At 42.0% G+C, this 17,376-nt stretch overlaps 3 protein-coding genes and 1 long non-coding RNA gene across 10 annotated transcripts in view; 1 reads left to right on the top strand and 3 right to left on the bottom strand.

The window, feature by feature from the left end:
* Nucleotides 1-381: 381 nt before the first annotated feature.
* On the bottom strand, nt 382-3,542 carry LOC122532110. The gene is made up of 2 exons (XM_043660592.1): nt 3,217-3,542; nt 382-2,739 (listed from the first exon to the last, which is right to left on the bottom strand). Exons 1-2 carry the CDS (start codon nt 3,262-3,264, stop codon nt 508-510), a joined length of 2,280 nt encoding a protein of 759 aa, XP_043516527.1. The 5' UTR covers nt 3,265-3,542; the 3' UTR covers nt 382-507.
* An 876-nt stretch (nt 3,543-4,418) lies between these two features.
* Nucleotides 4,419-15,539, bottom strand: LOC122532114 (ionotropic receptor 25a). 6 transcript variants are annotated; one of them, XM_043660615.1, is made up of 16 exons: nt 11,236-11,356; nt 9,813-9,965; nt 9,182-9,385; nt 8,934-9,100; nt 8,417-8,611; nt 8,175-8,342; nt 7,896-8,090; nt 7,387-7,605; nt 7,126-7,225; nt 6,881-7,058; nt 6,506-6,689; nt 6,300-6,421; nt 5,725-5,872; nt 5,492-5,661; nt 5,309-5,430; nt 4,419-5,108 (listed from the first exon to the last, which is right to left on the bottom strand). In XM_043660615.1, exons 1-16 carry the CDS (start codon nt 11,318-11,320, stop codon nt 4,837-4,839), a joined length of 2,682 nt encoding a protein of 893 aa, XP_043516550.1. In that variant the 5' UTR covers nt 11,321-11,356; the 3' UTR covers nt 4,419-4,836. The 6 variants fall into 6 exon arrangements, with proteins under 6 accessions (XP_043516550.1, XP_043516553.1, XP_043516551.1 ...); XM_043660618.1 differs by lacking the exon at nt 11,236-11,356 and adding an exon at nt 15,443-15,539 and having other exon boundaries at nt 6,300-6,689; nt 9,182-9,365; XM_043660616.1 differs by lacking the exon at nt 11,236-11,356 and adding an exon at nt 15,443-15,533 and having other exon boundaries at nt 6,300-6,689.
* Nucleotides 14,084-17,376, top strand: part of LOC122532115 — a 70,936-nt gene continuing 67,643 nt past the window's right edge. For both annotated transcript variants that reach the window (XM_043660622.1, XM_043660621.1), the window contains exon 1: nt 14,084-16,956. In XM_043660622.1, coding sequence (XP_043516557.1) covers nt 16,863-16,956 — 94 coding nt within the window. In that variant the 5' untranslated portion in view covers nt 14,084-16,862. The remainder of the gene's footprint in view (nt 16,957-17,376) is intronic.
* Nucleotides 16,849-17,376, bottom strand: part of LOC122532117 — a 24,381-nt gene continuing 23,853 nt past the window's right edge. Inside the window, exon 3 of the long non-coding RNA XR_006307448.1 lies at nt 16,849-16,975. This is a non-coding gene — a long non-coding RNA (uncharacterized LOC122532117). The remainder of the gene's footprint in view (nt 16,976-17,376) is intronic.

Here is a 17,376-nt window from a genome sequence, read left to right as displayed (position 1 = left end):
GACATCGCTCTCGTATTCTCGCTTTCTTCTCACAGAATGTCGACAGAAGAAATTTCCTCTTCCTTTCGCGTACCTCTGCAGTAGTATACACGCGCAAAGTAAAAAGAAAAGAATTACACTTCGCAAAAACAAAGAAACACGCTTATCGCAAAAGCGAAGTTTCTAATTTCCTGTTCGATCGAGCGTGACTGTAAACTGCGAGTTACATTCGGCACGTAATCGGACAAAGATTAATTTCATCATCGTTTAAACAAGAAGAAGAAATTTAATTACAAACCTCGTGATACAACAATTCAGTGCCACTTGTATACAACGTCGAAAAAAAGAAAAGTACGAACGAATTGAAAACGATTGCATTGTTTATCAATTGAAATTGGTCTAGACTCGAGTTTCATGCAAGAGCGAACTAAATCTATTTCGTCGTCAAATTTACAAATTATCTACAAGCTCGTTGAATCTGCCAATAAGATACAAAAGATAAAAAAAAAAAAAAAGGAAACAACATTCTTAAGTAGCGCCACTCGTGAAAATCTTATCAAACTCGTCTTCGTGCTCGGAAGTGCTCAACATGTACGCCGGAAGCGTGAATCCGAGAACCTTGTCAAACACAGGTCTGGTCTCCGCCACGTACTCGTAAGGTTCAATCTCCTTAGGTCCTTTCTCAACCTCGTCGGACCTCCTCTCGCTGTTCGATTGTTCTCGTTCAGCTTTCTCGCTCGCAGCAGCCCGAGGCTCTGCAAATGAATCGTACGAACGACGTTCGATCGATCTGGGAACCTTCTTGGTAGACTTCTCCCCGATCGGCTCGTCCGAGGTTACGAAAGCGCATTCTTCCTTTTGAAAGCCTTTCTCGTCGACGCACTGGTAGCAAGTCATTCGGCCGCGCATCAGTTTCTTGCAGTTGGAACGATCTTCCTTCTGGAACTCGCGAAGTACCTGCTGGATCTCGGCTTTCTTCTTGAACGCGTCGTAGAAGCCCGAGTCGCCCTTTTTCGGGGCAGAGCTCGCCGACTGGTCCTCCGACTCCCCGAACGTTGAAAATTCTCCTCTGCTGGCGTCTCTGTTGGTAACGCGAGGCGTCTTCTCCGAGGAAGTATCGTAGCCTCGACTCTCGTACGGCTCCTTCGACTCCTTCCTCTCAGACTCGTCGTACGATCTCTCCTCTGGCTCTGTTGGACTACCAAACGACCTAGACTTCGAGTACGAGTAACTCTTGTCGTTTGGTTGGTACTTGTACGAGCACTGCTCCGAGTTACTTCCGGTCTTCGGGTCCTTGCAAACCTTGCATGTCATAGAGTCTCTCTCGATCTCTTTGCAGTGGCTCGGCTCGATACTCTCGGCGACTCTTTGCGACTCTAATTTCGATTTCTCGTAGCCGGACGAAGATCCATCCTCGTCCGAAGGAGATTTCGATCCTCGAGACGATCCGTAATGACCTGGATTAGACCTGGATTCGTCGTCCTTGAAGTAAGAAGGCGGGGAGGACTGAATTCTCTCGAGATAGCTCTCTGGTATGGTATAGTCTTTGATGTAATCCTCAGGCTCGCTTCGCGATCCCTCATCCACCGACTTGTCCTCTTTGTAATCTTTCTTGTTGTCGTTGTCTTTGGAGGAACTGCTGGGATACCCGAAACTCTTCGATCTGCTGTACTTGTAGACCTTGTCGTCTGGCTCGTAGCTGTACGAGCATCTCTCGTAATTCCCACCCGTCCCGGGATCCTTGCAGACGGTGCAAGTCTTCGAGCCTCTTTGGACCTTCTTGCAGGTGTTCGACGATTCTTTGCCCTCCTCTCGAGACGATCTCTCTGGCACCTCCTTGTCGTCGTAACTGGAGTATTCCTTAACCGGTTCGTCGCTCTTCGAATAATCTCTGCTCGATCTTCTCCCAGTATACTCCTCGCCCTCTTTCTCCGATTCTCGCGTTTCAGGCGAGCTGGACTCAGCGTTAGGCTTCCCAACGTAGGAGCATTGCTCGTACTTGGCGTTGCTCCTCGTGTCTCTGCACACCATGCACACCATCGAGTCCTTCGCCACCTTCTCGCATTTCTCGTTCTCGTTCTTATACTCCGGCGGCACGTCGTCCGTGGCGTCTGAGAATATCCTCTCGCTGAATCTATACGGGCTGTCGTCTCGTCCGTGACCACCAGAGTCCCTGGAGCCAGACGAAGCTTCGTCCATGTTGGATCTTCGGTTTCTGAACCCTGGCGGCGCCACTGGAATCCCCTCGATGCTGCTGGAATCGGCCAATGGCTGAGAATGATACGAGCATTGTTCGTAAGTGGCGCCGTTCTTCGGATTCTTGCATTTGTAGCAGACCGTGGTGTCCTTCGAGCCGCTGCTCTTCTCCCCACGTTTCGTTTTCATCTCCCGACAGTATGGAACGCCGGACTTCATCACCATGTCCTTGTACCTTTGGGAATCGTCGTCGGTGACGGTGTAGAACGGTGATATCACTTTCTTGAGATTCTTGTTCTCCGTGGGGACTTTCTTCGCGGTTGACGTCGGGTACCATGGTTTAGGCTTGCCGAAGGAATCGAGGGAGGAATCGAACGCACGGTGGTTTCGTCTGGATTCTAAGAAACTGCTATAGGACGGTGATGGATCTGAGAAGATCAATTCGCTAGGAATCTCGCGATTTATGCGAGTCCACGGGTGAACGTCGGTGTACGAGGGCTCGAAGCGTTCTTTGAGGTATTCGCCGTTTGCCAACGCGCAGAAGATCGCCAGGATTGAGCACGTCTGAGTGATGAGGAAAGATTGATTTCAACTTTTTTTATTTAGAAGTTTCGTAATATTTGTAATTTTAATGTATATAATTTAATATATTTAATAATATATTTAATATGTTTAATAATATATTTAATTTATAAATTTTGTAATATTTTGTGATATTTGTAATTGTTTTTTGAACAGAGCGTATGTTCGTCAAAAGTAGAATGCGATAAATTAACGAAGGAAAATACATTTACGAAAAGTCAAAGTTTTATTTGCAGTGCAAAATCCTTCGAAAATGATTATTTTGGAAGAGTCAGTCAGAGTCTGGAATTAATTTTTAACCGTGCGTTAAAAACGAAACAAGAAAGAAGAAATACTGAAAGATATTAAACAGCTTTGAAAGTCGAATCGCCAATTAAAAATTTAGTCTACGAAACGCTGAAACAGATCTGTTCGTTTTGTTAATGAAATCTGACTAATTAACGACAAAGATGCCATTACCAAAGACATTCCATCGAGGCACGAAGAGCGAAGCTTGCAGGAAGGCATGATGCGAGATATCGCCGATATTCGCGGACACTTATTTCGTTTCCGGTTCCGGTTCGACGGTCCACATCACTTTCCCACGGAATGATCTCGCCTTCGTTCGTGGAAAGCCTTTATATCGATTTGGCGATTCAAAAAGCATCGGCGCCCCACCTTTTCGCCTCGCGGACTGTCCCCAGACACGGTGAACGTTGCTTGCGGATCGAAAAGACTCGAATCAACGACCGTAAAACAGTGCCGGACGTTGTTTGCTCGTCCGTGGCCACTGATCGATCATTTTCATCTCGTCAAATGCGAGAAAAATCGCGGCGAGTACACGAACGCGTCAACTTTTTATTGAGATAGCGATGAAGCAATATTTTTCGTATTTTCGATCGTTGGACCGAATTAATTTTTAGTAACATTATTGAATATTAAATTTATTCAGTGACAATTAGGCTGTGGATCTGTGTCGTTAAATTTTTACGAAATTTGCTTTATCTACTTGCGTATTTTGTATATTTCTGCGTGTATTTTTACATCTTTTAATTTCCTATAAATATACGAAAACATCAGTCGTTGACTAAAGTTAAAGATCTATGTTTCCTAACTAAAGTTAAAGATCTATGTTATATTAATTTTCTTGTATCGATTTAATATCAATCATTATTCTGTGACAGATCGTACCATATAGTTTTACTTGAAAGAGGCAAAAACACTTAAAATATAAAAATGTAGGGAATTTAAGTACTTGAAATATATCTCGAGAAATGATGAAATTAATATTGCGATATTTTAACTAAAAAGAGCAGTATAATTTATGATTTTTACGTGTTCAGATGGCAAATAACTAAGGTATTTTGCCCGAAAGTAAATTCGCAGAATCAGCTCAAACAGTCTATCCGTCACTGCTGCAAAATGTTACGAATCGAAACGACACAGCTGGCCGATCCCTAACTGCTCGCTTTCATTTATGCAATTTCGCTGCCGCGAATTGGTAAAAAACTCTGGCGACGGGACAATAACCCACAAGTGCTATCGATCTACGAGCCATCGTCTGGGGTAAAAAACGACATTTCCAGCACTCGAATATTTTTGTCGGGATGGGAAATCGTCTCTCTCTTTCGTAATCGAGAAGAAGCACACCATGCGTGACGTGAAGAAAGACTTCGAAGATGAAACATCTCTCGAATCTTCATTCACGTACAACTACAAATCGCTAGTACAGAGTCGAAGTTGAAAACGAAAGTGAAACACCTTTTTAACGATTCGAAAGGGACCAGATATCGTTTATAATAATCGATCGATTCACGATTGTTTCCGGAGCTCGTGAGAGGCGTGAAAAATCGACAAACATTGCGAAACAGTGAAAGATATTGCTTCTTACGAACCAAACTCTTTTTTCCTTTCCTATTTTTTTTTTTTTTTTTTTTTTTTTTTTTAGCTAAAGACATTAATTTCACTTTTATCTTGCAATTGAAATGATCATCGAACGAAAATTTTTATTTCATCGGTTTACAGAGTGAGTTGATCTCGCTTCTGCGAGAACATTTCTTGTTACAAATTCTATTCTCGGTTGTTCTGACAGCTGGATTTTTATTCCTTGAAGGGGAAATTGCGAGGATAGACGGAGATGTGTGACACGCGAGGAGGATTCGTCGTTTTCTCGAAGAATGGGGTCGGCGCCGGTTTCATCTGCAATTTCGAGGCTAATTTCTGGATCATCAGCTTGTCCTTGTCGACGTTCTTCCCTTTCTTCTTCTCTTTCTGCTTATCCTGCGTATTACGTTTCCGATAATAGAATATCTCCCCTGCTAACGTGATCATCGCCAGGGCGAGTCCGAAAAGAGTTGCAATGAACACTCCGCCTGAAAATATAATGAAAGTCTAAAATTTGAATAGAAAATATCCCTATAACTATTTCTGTTCTGTTTGATTTGTTTGACAAATTGCTATTTACACAAAAATGTAACTTCGATCGAAGTTACTTCATCATTATTAACTTCTGGCTTGTTGAATATTGAAAATTTAATTAGAGATACTCGGTTTTTGATTGAGAATCACTCACCCAAACTTTCCAACGTTATCCCCTCGTTGTCGTCGGAATTTAGACACTGCGCTTTCAGCGTCTGATTCCAGTACTTGGACGCCAATGATTCGAAATACCTGTCCTTCTGCAAATCTAGAATCCTGCAACAAATCAACCAATTAGTCAACAGAGACATGCAGTCTGTCTGTGTGCGGCACGTACTTTCTGCTTATCTCCTCTTGCAGATGGCTTCCCTGCTGAACAGCAATTGCATAAGGCTGTTCCGCAAACACCTCTCCAACCTCCGTCAGATTACAGTTCCTCGTTACCTCATACTTTATCTCCGCCGAATCGTGGATGAAAGCGAACTCTGCATTCTCGCTTTCTATCACCTAGAAAACGAGACGCATCGAAAGAAAAAAAAAAAAGTCTCGAGCGTGACGTGTCTTTCGTACCTTTTGGAAACCTTCTTTGGAATTTGCAACTGGGCCGACCTGTGTAATCGCTTGCAAGATGTGACCGTATTGTTCCTTGATTGGATAGTCCCAGACTCGGTATGCCACCTGATCGCTCGTGCTGTTTAACGTAATTTCTTTCCAAACGCTGGGGAGAATTAGGGTAGAGTTATATGAAAAAGGAGTGTCGTTGCAAAGAGTTTGTGAGAATTTTGATTAATTTCTGAAATTCGATACTTGGTCCAATAATACTGTTTGATCTTTGTATCATTGGTCGTTTTGTTTTTATATTATATTATATTTTATGTTATATTTTTATATTATATTATATTTTATGTTATATTTTTATATTATATTATATTTTATATTATATTATATTTTAAATTAACATATTTCGACACGACTATTTCCAGCGATCAGTTGTCAGATTGCAATTAAAACAAAATTATGCGATCAGAATTTAGAACACAACGCATTTAGTACAACAATGTACTATTGTTCATTTAGGAGTATCAAGATTCTATCAATTCTCCAACCCATCTGAACAACCAAAGAATCAAAATTCGAACACTCACGTGTACAATTTATCCTCTGCGTTCTTCATATTCATGAAATACTGATGCTGGCCGGAATTAGCGACCACGGTATAATTAATTCTTGACTGTCTCGCTAACTGCTCCAAAGATTGTACAGGAGACTGAAACAAGACGCGCGTTCTCAAAAGGTGCACAACTTTTACTTTTATAGGAGATACGTGTAAAATTCCATCAAACTGAAGAACCTGCATCCTTTCCACAGTGAGGAACGCAGCCAAATTAGCAGTGAAGGTAGCGAGCATTAGGACGACGAACAACCAATAAGCAGCCACTAACGTTCTGCTCGATAACGCTTTAGGAGCTTCGCCACCACCTTGGGGTGTAAAAGACGTTAAAGCGAACCAAAAACTTTCCTTCAACGTGAATTCCCTAAATACAGGACATCAGTTCTATTTAAATTTCGATTAAAATTAATTCCTTGTGATGTTTCTTTTTTTTTTTTTTTTGTTCACGAAGCAATTTAAGTAATTTATCTCGATGAAACGACACACTTCGAAGGCGTGATCTAAATCTTTCTTTAACTATTAACAGAGAATCACGATTGCAGTGGAATTCTTTACCGACAAGGATACGGATACAGCCGTCTATTATTCCTGGCGCTGTAAGGGGAGTACTTGTCAAGTATCCAAATCATGATGCCAGTTAACGTCAATGCTCCCACGATGCTTAACCAGACCTCGACTTTAAGCACCGTCATGAACTTGAAGAGAGACGGCTTGCGGACGGGTTTTCTCATTACTTGAAACGAAAGATTGTAGGTATAATAGTGATAATAGTGAAACAACGTAGCATGATAAGTTTTTACCGATTAATATCCCGGATTGTTCAAAATAAGGAGCGACAAAATCGATCACCTCCTCCCGTTCGGAAGTCATCGTCAGTGATGCCACCACCATGTCTGTTTCCTGGAGAACAAAATAATTTAATTAAAAAAAAAAGAAAACCTACTTACTAGTAAAAAATAAAATTAATTCTAATTAATTAAGAATAAAATCACAAGGAAGATAGCAATTTCTTCAAACGAGAAGGTTTGGATGGTTGCAGAAATTCAGGCGTCATTTCCTACCCCTTTAGCGAGGTCACCGATCAATCCATCCCATTGTCCATTAGGCAATTTCTTCCCAAATTGACGATCCGCCGGTACAACGAGGTCGTAATCAAAATCCATCTCCTCGGACAATTTCTGCACAAAGTCCACGCAATAACCAGTCCACAAATCCTTTCCATTAACATCTTTCATGACATTTCCATCTGCGTCCAATTTTGGCACGGTCCAAGGCACCGACTGATGTAATTTTAATGTATTTAATAATATAATCATATTATATTATACATAATACATATAACAATACTAATATAATTTACTAATATAATATAATTTAATATAATACAATACTAATAATAATATAATACTAATATAATTTACTAATTATATTTTATTAGTATTATAATATAATACTAATATAATTTACTAATATAATACTAATATAATTATATATATATATAACAATCTTAACGCAGAATGCACGACATTATATCGCTATACAAAAGAAAGTAAATCAAATCGTTAATTACAGGAGTAGTTCCGATGCGAAAGAATCGTTTGGCAGGCTTTATCTTCCTGTCAGCTTCTTTGATCTTGCTATGCCTCGTCCAAGTGGCCAGCAGCTCCGGAGACCCATTCTCAACCGTCTCCAATACAATCTCAGCTTTGTACGTAATTATCCCTTTCTCTGACCAATACTCGAACGTGTCGTTGTTCCCTAATTTCTGTCATTGTGACATTTCCCTTTGAAATTGTCTCGGGTCTCTTCTCTTCAAACTCGTCGAACAAAAATTGAAAGCGAAACTCACCGCTATTAGATTCTTGTTGAACGCCTCGGACGTGAGGTTCGAAGCTTGGCTCGCGTTTTGTGAGAAGCATCGGCCAGTCTTTGGTTCCATGCTGGTACCAGACGCTTGCAGATCGCTCATCAGACTCACTACGAGTCCAATCAATCGTCTGAAGTAAAGCGTGAATATCTAGGAGCCGAATTTTTTCAATCTTTTGAGTCGTGAAATGAGAGGGGAGAGACGAAAGATTTCCAAGTACGCACTTTAACGTCGGGCGGGCAACTGCAATTCGATGGCAAACCGAGCAGTCTGCAGCAAACATTCGACTTCATCGATAGTATAGTAATCGAGACGTTCAGCTGCAGATTCCCGTTGATGTATTTAAACTCCTTGTAATTGTTGTCAGTGAAGACCAAGTTCCATATCCCGTGTCTTTTAACCAAACCTCCTTGCACGGCCTTAAATCGATTTTATATTCAAAATTAAATTAATAAATATATTTAAAATTAAACAAATTAAATTGATAAAGAAAATTTCATATTTAAAATTAATTCGCAAGCCCGTTTTTTTTTTTTTATATTTCATCTGTCAAACGAGTCATCAGTCTGATTCTGAAAATATCAACTCACTGTTAAATTAGTTTTAAGTAGCACGAGTTTAGATATACGAGAAACAGATAGAACGAATGAATGCAAAATTAAAAAGTATAAATAATTCAAGGAACAAGCCAGCAAGTTTTCTTCGGATTTTAAACGGATTGAAATTATTCCTGTTCGTTACCGTTTTGAAAAAATCGTCCATTTTGGCGGTGTTCGCGTAGATCGCGTAATAGGACGGCGATGGTCTCATTGCCCTGATCTTCGACACTGTTTTCTCCGTGAAATCGTCAATCACTACCAACCTTATGATCGAGTTCCCGATTAAATAGTAGAGACTTTGATTCAACTCTGGAAAACGGTACGAATCGATTTCACAAACATTTGTCGCGATGTAGAGTTTTGCGAGAAGAATGATCGAAAGAAGGATACCCCTTTCATCTTCGAAGATCAGACCGACGTCCGTGGCGTTTTTCAACATCAAAAGATCGTCGATCGCTTGGATGTACGAGTTTGTATTGCTATCACCCCGTTTGTATATTATTCCGTTCTGGTCGGCCAAATTCCGTAGACGATCCCAACCGGTCCAGGTCATGTCGAGTATGATACTGATTCCCTTAAATAAGGCAGCACATACTGCAAGTTGATTTTAACGAGACGAGAATAAGAACGTGGCGCGATCACGGCGGAGAAGCTGGTCGATGGTTGCCACAGCTACAGTATCGATAGTTTGATCACAATGATGCAAGTTGTGTGAAAATGAATTATAAATTATCCAATTATTCTCGCTGTGAAACATTACACATTTAATACTGTCAATTTCGAAGTAAGTAGTTTAATTCTACTGTCAGTTTCAAAGAGTAGAGATCATTCGTTAGGCTATTTGAAAATTACACGAGAATCTTAAAAGAAAAAAGAAAAAAAAGAAAAAGTGAAAGTCGATTTAAGATGATTTTAAAGTGATCGCAGGATCGTGTCAAATATTGCAATTTCGAGTTAAATTGCAACTTGCAGAGATCTCTATCGATAGGGATTTGAAACATGACACATCTCGCTTCTTAACCTTCCTTGAAGCTGCTGTCCACGTTCGCACGTTCCATTTGGACTGTCGAAATGTGCACGGTGATGACATCCTCGCCAAAATTCTTCTCTGCCTGAGGTACAGCATCGTTCAGGATGTTTAGCATCTCCTTATCTGCTTCCTCTATCACTATCACTGTTGCAGAATAATAAAAAGATCATTGCCAATGGAGACAAATTTAAACGAAGAATCTTTCACAATCTATCTCGTTTTTTATATTCACCATTTTTCAAAATGATCGTCCAAATAAATTTTAGTGGCAATGTACACCCTCTGTTACCTAATTTTAACCTCTTGTTTTATAATATCGAGCAACACTCGCGATATTATAAAAGTTATATGGTTTCGATTTAGAAGAAAGAATTTCAATTCTGCAAAATTTTAATTTCGAAGTTAAAATTTTTTTTTTTTTTTTTCTTGAAATTGAACGTTAGTAAGTATGAATTATAAATAATGTTTTATATCTAAAATAATGTTACAATCACGGTAAGTAATGGTTATCTAAAATTATTGGTAAGAAAGTTGTAAGGCAATAGATTAAAATAATATTTTTATTTTATCAAACCATATATACATACATATGATTTAATCGTCATTAGCGTATTGTTATGTGCATACACTTTCATTAAAAGATGGAATCTAATCGTGCAGTAATCATTTATTTATTATTAAATCGCTATTTTCACTGTGCAGAAAATTTCATTAAGCTAATACGATTTTCTCTTTTGTTTGTTTGTAAAGTAGCGAAAAAAATTCATCGTATATCGTATTTGAAGTAAAACCTGTGCGATGATATCGCGAACTGTATCACTCTCTTTCTCCTTCGATCTTAATCATTGTTAATAGCTTTCATCAGACCTTTTTCTATGTCAAGGATCAGGGACTAAACGTTCGAGTCGGCACAGGAGATGCGAAAGGTATTAGTCAGACGTTTATCGCATGAATAATTCAGCGATAGCACGGCCACTTTTCTACTTTTCGTATCGATGTATCGGGAACGAATCAAAGTTTCATGCGACCCAATCAATGTTTAACCGATACGGACGATGCATTTCATTTTCACTAATATTTCATAACATTGCACACGTTTGACGATAATTAACCGTAGCAGAATAATTAAGAGAAGTATTTTATGGAAGCATTAAGTCTAGAAATAGCTTCCACGAGAATATAAACTACTTATTAGTAGCTTACAACTGAGAAATGATAATCGCACTAAAGAATCTTGGAACAATATTAAATTATATCTATCAATGTTCAAAGCTTCGTGAAAACAAATGTAAAATAGTTTGTGACGTCTGAATGCTCGCGAAGTTTTATCTAAAAATTAAACACCTGCATCATCCCATGTCTCAATTTCAAATTGCAAAGAAAATTTTCTAAAAGCATCATAGGTAAAACTTACGCATGTTCATGGGCGTTTGAGAGACGGTACGACCGAGAAACGAGGCAAGTAAGAACAGACTCGCAGCTACCACAGTGGTTGACATGGCTCAGGAGAACCGACTCGGTGCTCGATGCACGAACAACAGTTGTTTGAAACGAATAGACAAACCGGAGGACTCCGTCGACAACGACAACGACGCCTGCGCTCGTTCTCCACGGCTCTCCCTTATGAATATTATATCGTCGTCTGTCAAATTATGGTCCTTGTCCCTCGTAAATGCACTTTCGTTACGTGGAGGCACGATGTCACATCCTGACACGCGTTTCATCCACCTTTGGCCATCGATTTATCGCTCAAGTTGACGGCTACCAACCTGAACGTACATATGCGGTCGATGCTTGACCAGGTTTCGCGTTTTATTAGACAATTTGGTTATTTAACCGAGGCTTGGTTAGATTTTTGTTGAATATTTGGAGGACTTATTCTTACCGATCAACAACTAGTTTCGAATGTTTTTCATAGTAGCAACGGATTTTTAAACAGAAATTCAAACGTAATTGAATAGACGAGCAAATGAAATTACACGAGGCTGATTTAATCGCGTTACGAGCGATTATGCGGCAGACTTATTCGATGCGTGAAATATATCATAATTGTCTCAACGGTACACCGAGTACATTTGCTTTTTGCAGAATGCTTCGATTTCCGTGGCACGCGAGGCACTTTTCCGTCAAAACGAATGATCGATACGCATATTATTGATTCGCCGTGCACGTAACGTTTGCACATTCAGCAACAATTACCGGGGAAAGCCTATAATCAAGAATCATTGGCTGGAAAACTCTAGTTTCCTAATCGATAATTGATTGTATCGCGTTCGCTTATCGTGTATCTGCCTCATTCCTCCGCACCTGGACTCGCGAAATTCGATCGACGAACTATTTTCTGTCTGGCTATTTTCACGACCGCTGAACGATAAAGTTACCTTTAACCGCGTCCAGACAAATCGCTTCGTCGAGCAATTCTTATTGAATTCAGAGAAAGGAAGAAAAAAAAAAAAAAAAAAGAAGAGAGAAGAAGAAAAAGGAAGGAAGATGAGGACGGAAGGAAAAAAAGGAAACAGAGCAGATGATAGAATCGAGTTTCTTCTCGATCGGTGAATCTCGCCACGACGAACATCACGTTTTCCCATTATCAGTTCTGATCATGGTCTAAGGTTGATTAATTTCCATGGTTGAGGAAACTTGTGAATCGATGATGCGCGGTCACAAAGAATAATGACGCAAGGATCGAGATTGCTCCGCAGATGTTCCATGGCCAGAGGCGAGAGGCCAGCTGAAGCGAAATGCTTCAATAATCTCGCACTATTTTTAAATATATCTTAGATGTCGTTTACGCGAACGCAATCTCGAGAAATCTCGCCTCGGCCGCCTATTGTTTCTCACCATTTTTCCTTTTCCCTTCGACGATGCCTGGCGACTCGAGATCTAATCCCTTATTGTGCGAGTATTCTTCAAAAAATTGTGACGAAACGGAAATAAAATTGACAATAAATTGTTCAGTTAATTTGTTATTTATTTAAATTTATAAAATTGCTACAATTTGCTTGAAAAACGCTTTTGAAGATACCAGAAGAGGATTTTGATAATTATTCTTGTTTTATTGATACAATTAAATGAAACAATTAAAAGTATTTAAAGCTTAGAGAAAGAATGTTTTCTGGTTAATTAAAAGTCCATTTTGTCCATAAAAATTTGTCTATTAATATTATGATAAAAAGGTAGAAATATTTGAAGGAACAAGCAAGCGCCACGTTGCGTTTAACGATTGAACTATCTTCTAGCGGATATTCACATATTATTGTCAGATGTCGCTGCGTGTGTACAGGATGCGTACGTGAAAAGGACAATTCCGATTAGTGTTCCATGTGTTTCATTGGACTTTATGAATCGGCGTATCACATTACGTCATACATTGGCTTGCATAATGCAACGCAAGATTTTTATCGCCACGTGAATTAAAATAGACGCAACCAACGAAGGAATTCGCTGTAAAGAGCCGGTAAGATAGAAAACGATATCATCGTAAATGCTTGAGTTTATCGTCAAATATATATAAAAAACATACACGTTCCGCATTTGTTGCTATCAAGTCGTTCTTTTAGGTTTTATTTGATGTATATTCCATGCATTTGAACCGAAGAAAGATCTTCCATTGCAGAAAAAAGTTGGACGACTAAACAGGAAAGAAGTTGGGTCGAGATGTTTAATTTGAATCGTCATAACTGTACTCACAAATTACGCCCGCTTTCAACGTTCCAACGTTCCCGAGCAGATCTTAAAGAAATGTTTAAAAAGTACAAGCGGAATGGCAGTCGAAGCGTTTCCTTCACTGACGTATCTCACTGCCGAAGAGTTTCGGTATATTTTTCTTGCATAATTTAGTTCACCAGACGCTGCAGTTCTTTTTAATCGGCGCCAATTTTCGGCCTAAAATATCGTTCCAGTTTCACGGAATACGGAACATGCAATCCGTCCACGAGTTTTTTTTTCTTTTGTATTTCTCGCAAGCACGCGTGCTTCGCAAACCAGAAAATTTCCATACGAGGAAATCGAAACAGATCGGTAATACGAGAAGTATTTTTTACATTTGTAAACAAATTTGAATTGCAGCTTTATCAAAAGAATCTATATTGCAGGGTGAATAAGGGTAAAAATTGGGGCAAGGCGAGTTAAAATGCAATGAAAGTCAAAGGTGATTTGCATCGTAATCGAGAAAGAGTATTTGCATAAATAGTACAATGATGCAAACACGTTCATACGAGCGACTGATACACAATTTAACTACCGTTACGGGACACTCAGGAGCGAGGAGAAACGTCGAGGAGATCGAACGAGGCGGAGGAACAGTGGAAAAGAGAAGAAACGACAAAGGAAAACGCACGGAGGAGCGTGCGTTAAAAACGAACTGCACGCGTCAAAACGTATTACAATTTCACGCACGAAAAGTTGCACGAAAAGGTTCGTGAAAGGCGGTGAAGTTGGTAAGCAAAACGGATTACACCCTGTGCATCCAAGAAACGGTGGAATCGCGACGACGGTGTGGTGGACAATTTGTCTCTGAAGGCAAACATTCGATCGATGAACGAGTTACTTTGCCAACTGTTTTCTTCGTCAGGGTTTGTCGTGCCTGTTGAAACGACGAATTCGGGAGGAAGTTAACCGGCAATGAGATACGAGACGGTGGGAAAAGAAAGGAAGAAGGAATAGAGTTTTATTCAAGAAGCGCTCTAATGCGGGAAGTGCGGGCTCGGTGATTTCCGGATGCAATCGGTTGTTTCCGGATGCAATCGGCTGTTTCCGGCACGGCCGCCCTCTCGAACTAAAACCATTCATTCGATGGAGAGCGAGAGGCGAGGAATTGAACGAAGAACGGGATAGGAAGGCGATAGGTGGAAGCGAGAATTGCTGGTGAAAGAAGGACGGGGCAAAGCGAGCAAACGAGTGAATGAGAGGCGAGTAGAGGGAAGGGCAGGATGAAAGAAGAAGGAAAGCGACGGGGCAGGGGCGAGGAAGGGGAAGGAAGGAGAATACACGAGAACACGAGAGAGGTAGGCTCGGCCGATTCGAGAAGGCTGGCAGGCTGCTGGTAGGCAAGAGTAAGAAAGCGAGGGAGAGCGTACTGGCAGAGGCAGAGGCAGACTGGCCGGCCGTCGTGCGCTGTAGTTAACAGAGCTGCCAGCAAATCGGCAGCAGATGTGGCCAGTTAGCTCGGTGCTGTGTGCTCGTACGGATCACGGTGTTCTGTGGATATCGATGCACCGACCGAATCCGCAGTCGATAGTAGCGACAACAACAACAGCGATCATCAGTTGCCGAGCGTGACCCTCGATTACCGCGACACAACACGCCGGGCTCGAGCGAACGATGCGACAGTAAAGGCTAAGAGTAAAATAAAGGCACTGTGAAAGACTTTGGAGACAAGTCGGTGACAAGTCGTGGCCGAAGCGGAGAACGACTTGGCTCGGCGATACGCGACATCGACGTGCCGTAGATGATAGAACCGGAACGGAACGGAACTGGACAAGACAGGACAGAACAGGATAAACGACGGCGACGACGGTGTGATCGAAGAAGATCGCAAACTAACAGAGAGAAGAGGAGAGGACAAATCGAATGGAACAGTCGGTCGCGCGCCAACACCAAGAACGCAGTGATCGTCGTACCTGTCTGTCGGTGGCCGAGGACTTGTCCGATTGAGACTCGCGAGTGATGTGGCAACGTTGCTGGTGGCTCACGAGTGGAGGAGTCAGTCGTCGTTCAACTGTTCTATCGTAGTTTGTGTCTGACAGTGTGTGCAGTGTCGCTGCCGATAGAACCGCGAGGGGCCCGTCAGGGCCCGCGAACACCATCGCGAGTCTCACGATGACATATTCAACAGGAGCAGCAACGAGCAGTAACATTACGATCATCCGAGGGACAATCGCTGTACAGAGACGTCGTACGTTGCCACGATAGCGCATGTTCGCGTTTGTTGGTCATCGTTGTAAAATAGTTGCCTGAAAAAGAGAGGAGAGAGTGTCTTCGTGGCTCTCGAGTAAGTGTTCCGAGGCGTACGGATCACCAGGCGATTTCTGACGCGCTCCTACGTACTGATTTCGAGCGAACGAACAACAGAGGCGAAAACTTTGCAAGTTCCTATAGTGCGCGCGCGTTATCTACTCGCGTCTACTACTCGAGTGTCGAGAAACGAATGAGTGCGTGAATCCGTGACTCGTGACAACATCGTGTCGAAGTGTACGGAGAGAAGAGTAGTCTGAGAGAGAGAGAGAGTGAGAGAGAACCCGTCTCTCTTTCTCTCGCGTCCCGTAGAGGCCGTAGTCAGACTACGCCGTCGTACGCGCTTCTCCTCTTCCCCTCCCCTCTCCACCTTCCCCGCCGTAATGGACTGTTTCTTTCTCCCTCTCTCTCGCTGAAGGCCAATTTATCTATCCCGTCTCTGTCTCAGTCTATACCATTCCTGTCTGTGCGCTGGCACAGAGTTTTCACTGGCGCGACACGACACGGCACGGCACCGCACGGCACCGCACGGCACGCGCGCACACACACGGCTACCGCGGCACGTAAAACGAAACGAAACGATACGAAACGATACGAAACGATACGAAACGATACGATACGAAACGAAACCGGCTGCTGTCCAGCCGAATCGGGAGTGTCAAACGTCCGAGGGAAGATCACGGGCTATGGGAACAGTGTGTGCCATGAACTGAAAAAGAAAAAAGAAAAGAAAAAAAAAAGAAAAAACAGTGCGCGACCGGTTGTCTCGTGCTTGGGCCCCACGTCGAAAAAGAGAGATCTTGCATTTCATCCGGTGCGTGCCTGTGTGTATCCCTTTACACGAAAGGAGGAGGAAGAGAGGTTAGGTTAGGCTAGGACTCTCGCGTCACCCTTGCCTACACTCCGTCCTCCTTGCTCTTTCGCTTCGTTCCCCCCTACCTCTCTTTCTCCGGCGCACGGCGAAGAGGAACGCGCAGAGAGACACGAGAGAGAGGCCAGACCAGACCGACCGTATACATTTATATATCTATACACACGTCACGCATACATAGCCAGGACAATTGGGGAAAGAGGAGGAAAACACAAATGCCGATCGCCGGTGGAATTCTGGTCGCTGGAACCGCGGCTCATTGCTGGTCTTCCGCCGCTGGCATGCTTCGATTCCTCGCTAGACTTTCAGGTTAGCACGCAATCCATCTCTTCTATCGAATCGGACGGAACGTCTTCGACGTCTGACGTTGCCGGCGTTGTCGATTATTTATTTTCCGTCCCTTACCGACAGCGGTGGGGAAAAAGTCACGCCGCACACGCGAGGGGAATCGCGACGGAGAAAAACTAACGACGATCGCGTCTCGTTCGTTAAGTATCGTTGCCTACGTATGATACGAACCTTATTGACACTCGCCAATAAGAATCGTCCGTAACAATTACCAATGAGAATTCCTCTCGTTTATTAAACAGGCGTATATACACGCGACGCTTTTGGAAATTTTGACGGATCTCGAATCGAGAGAAAAACGTTTGTTCTCGTTTCTCGACTGTTTTACACACGTATACGCACGTGCAGTCGCAACGTACATTCGTATGTCTCGATTTTTCT

This window comes from Frieseomelitta varia, unplaced genomic scaffold (assembly GCF_011392965.1).
Source record: "Frieseomelitta varia isolate USP_RPSP 00005682 unplaced genomic scaffold, Fvar_1.2 scaffold_435, whole genome shotgun sequence".
Classification (NCBI taxonomy): Eukaryota; Metazoa; Arthropoda; class Insecta; order Hymenoptera; family Apidae; genus Frieseomelitta; species Frieseomelitta varia.
This window is presented reverse-complemented; position numbering and strand designations above follow the sequence as displayed.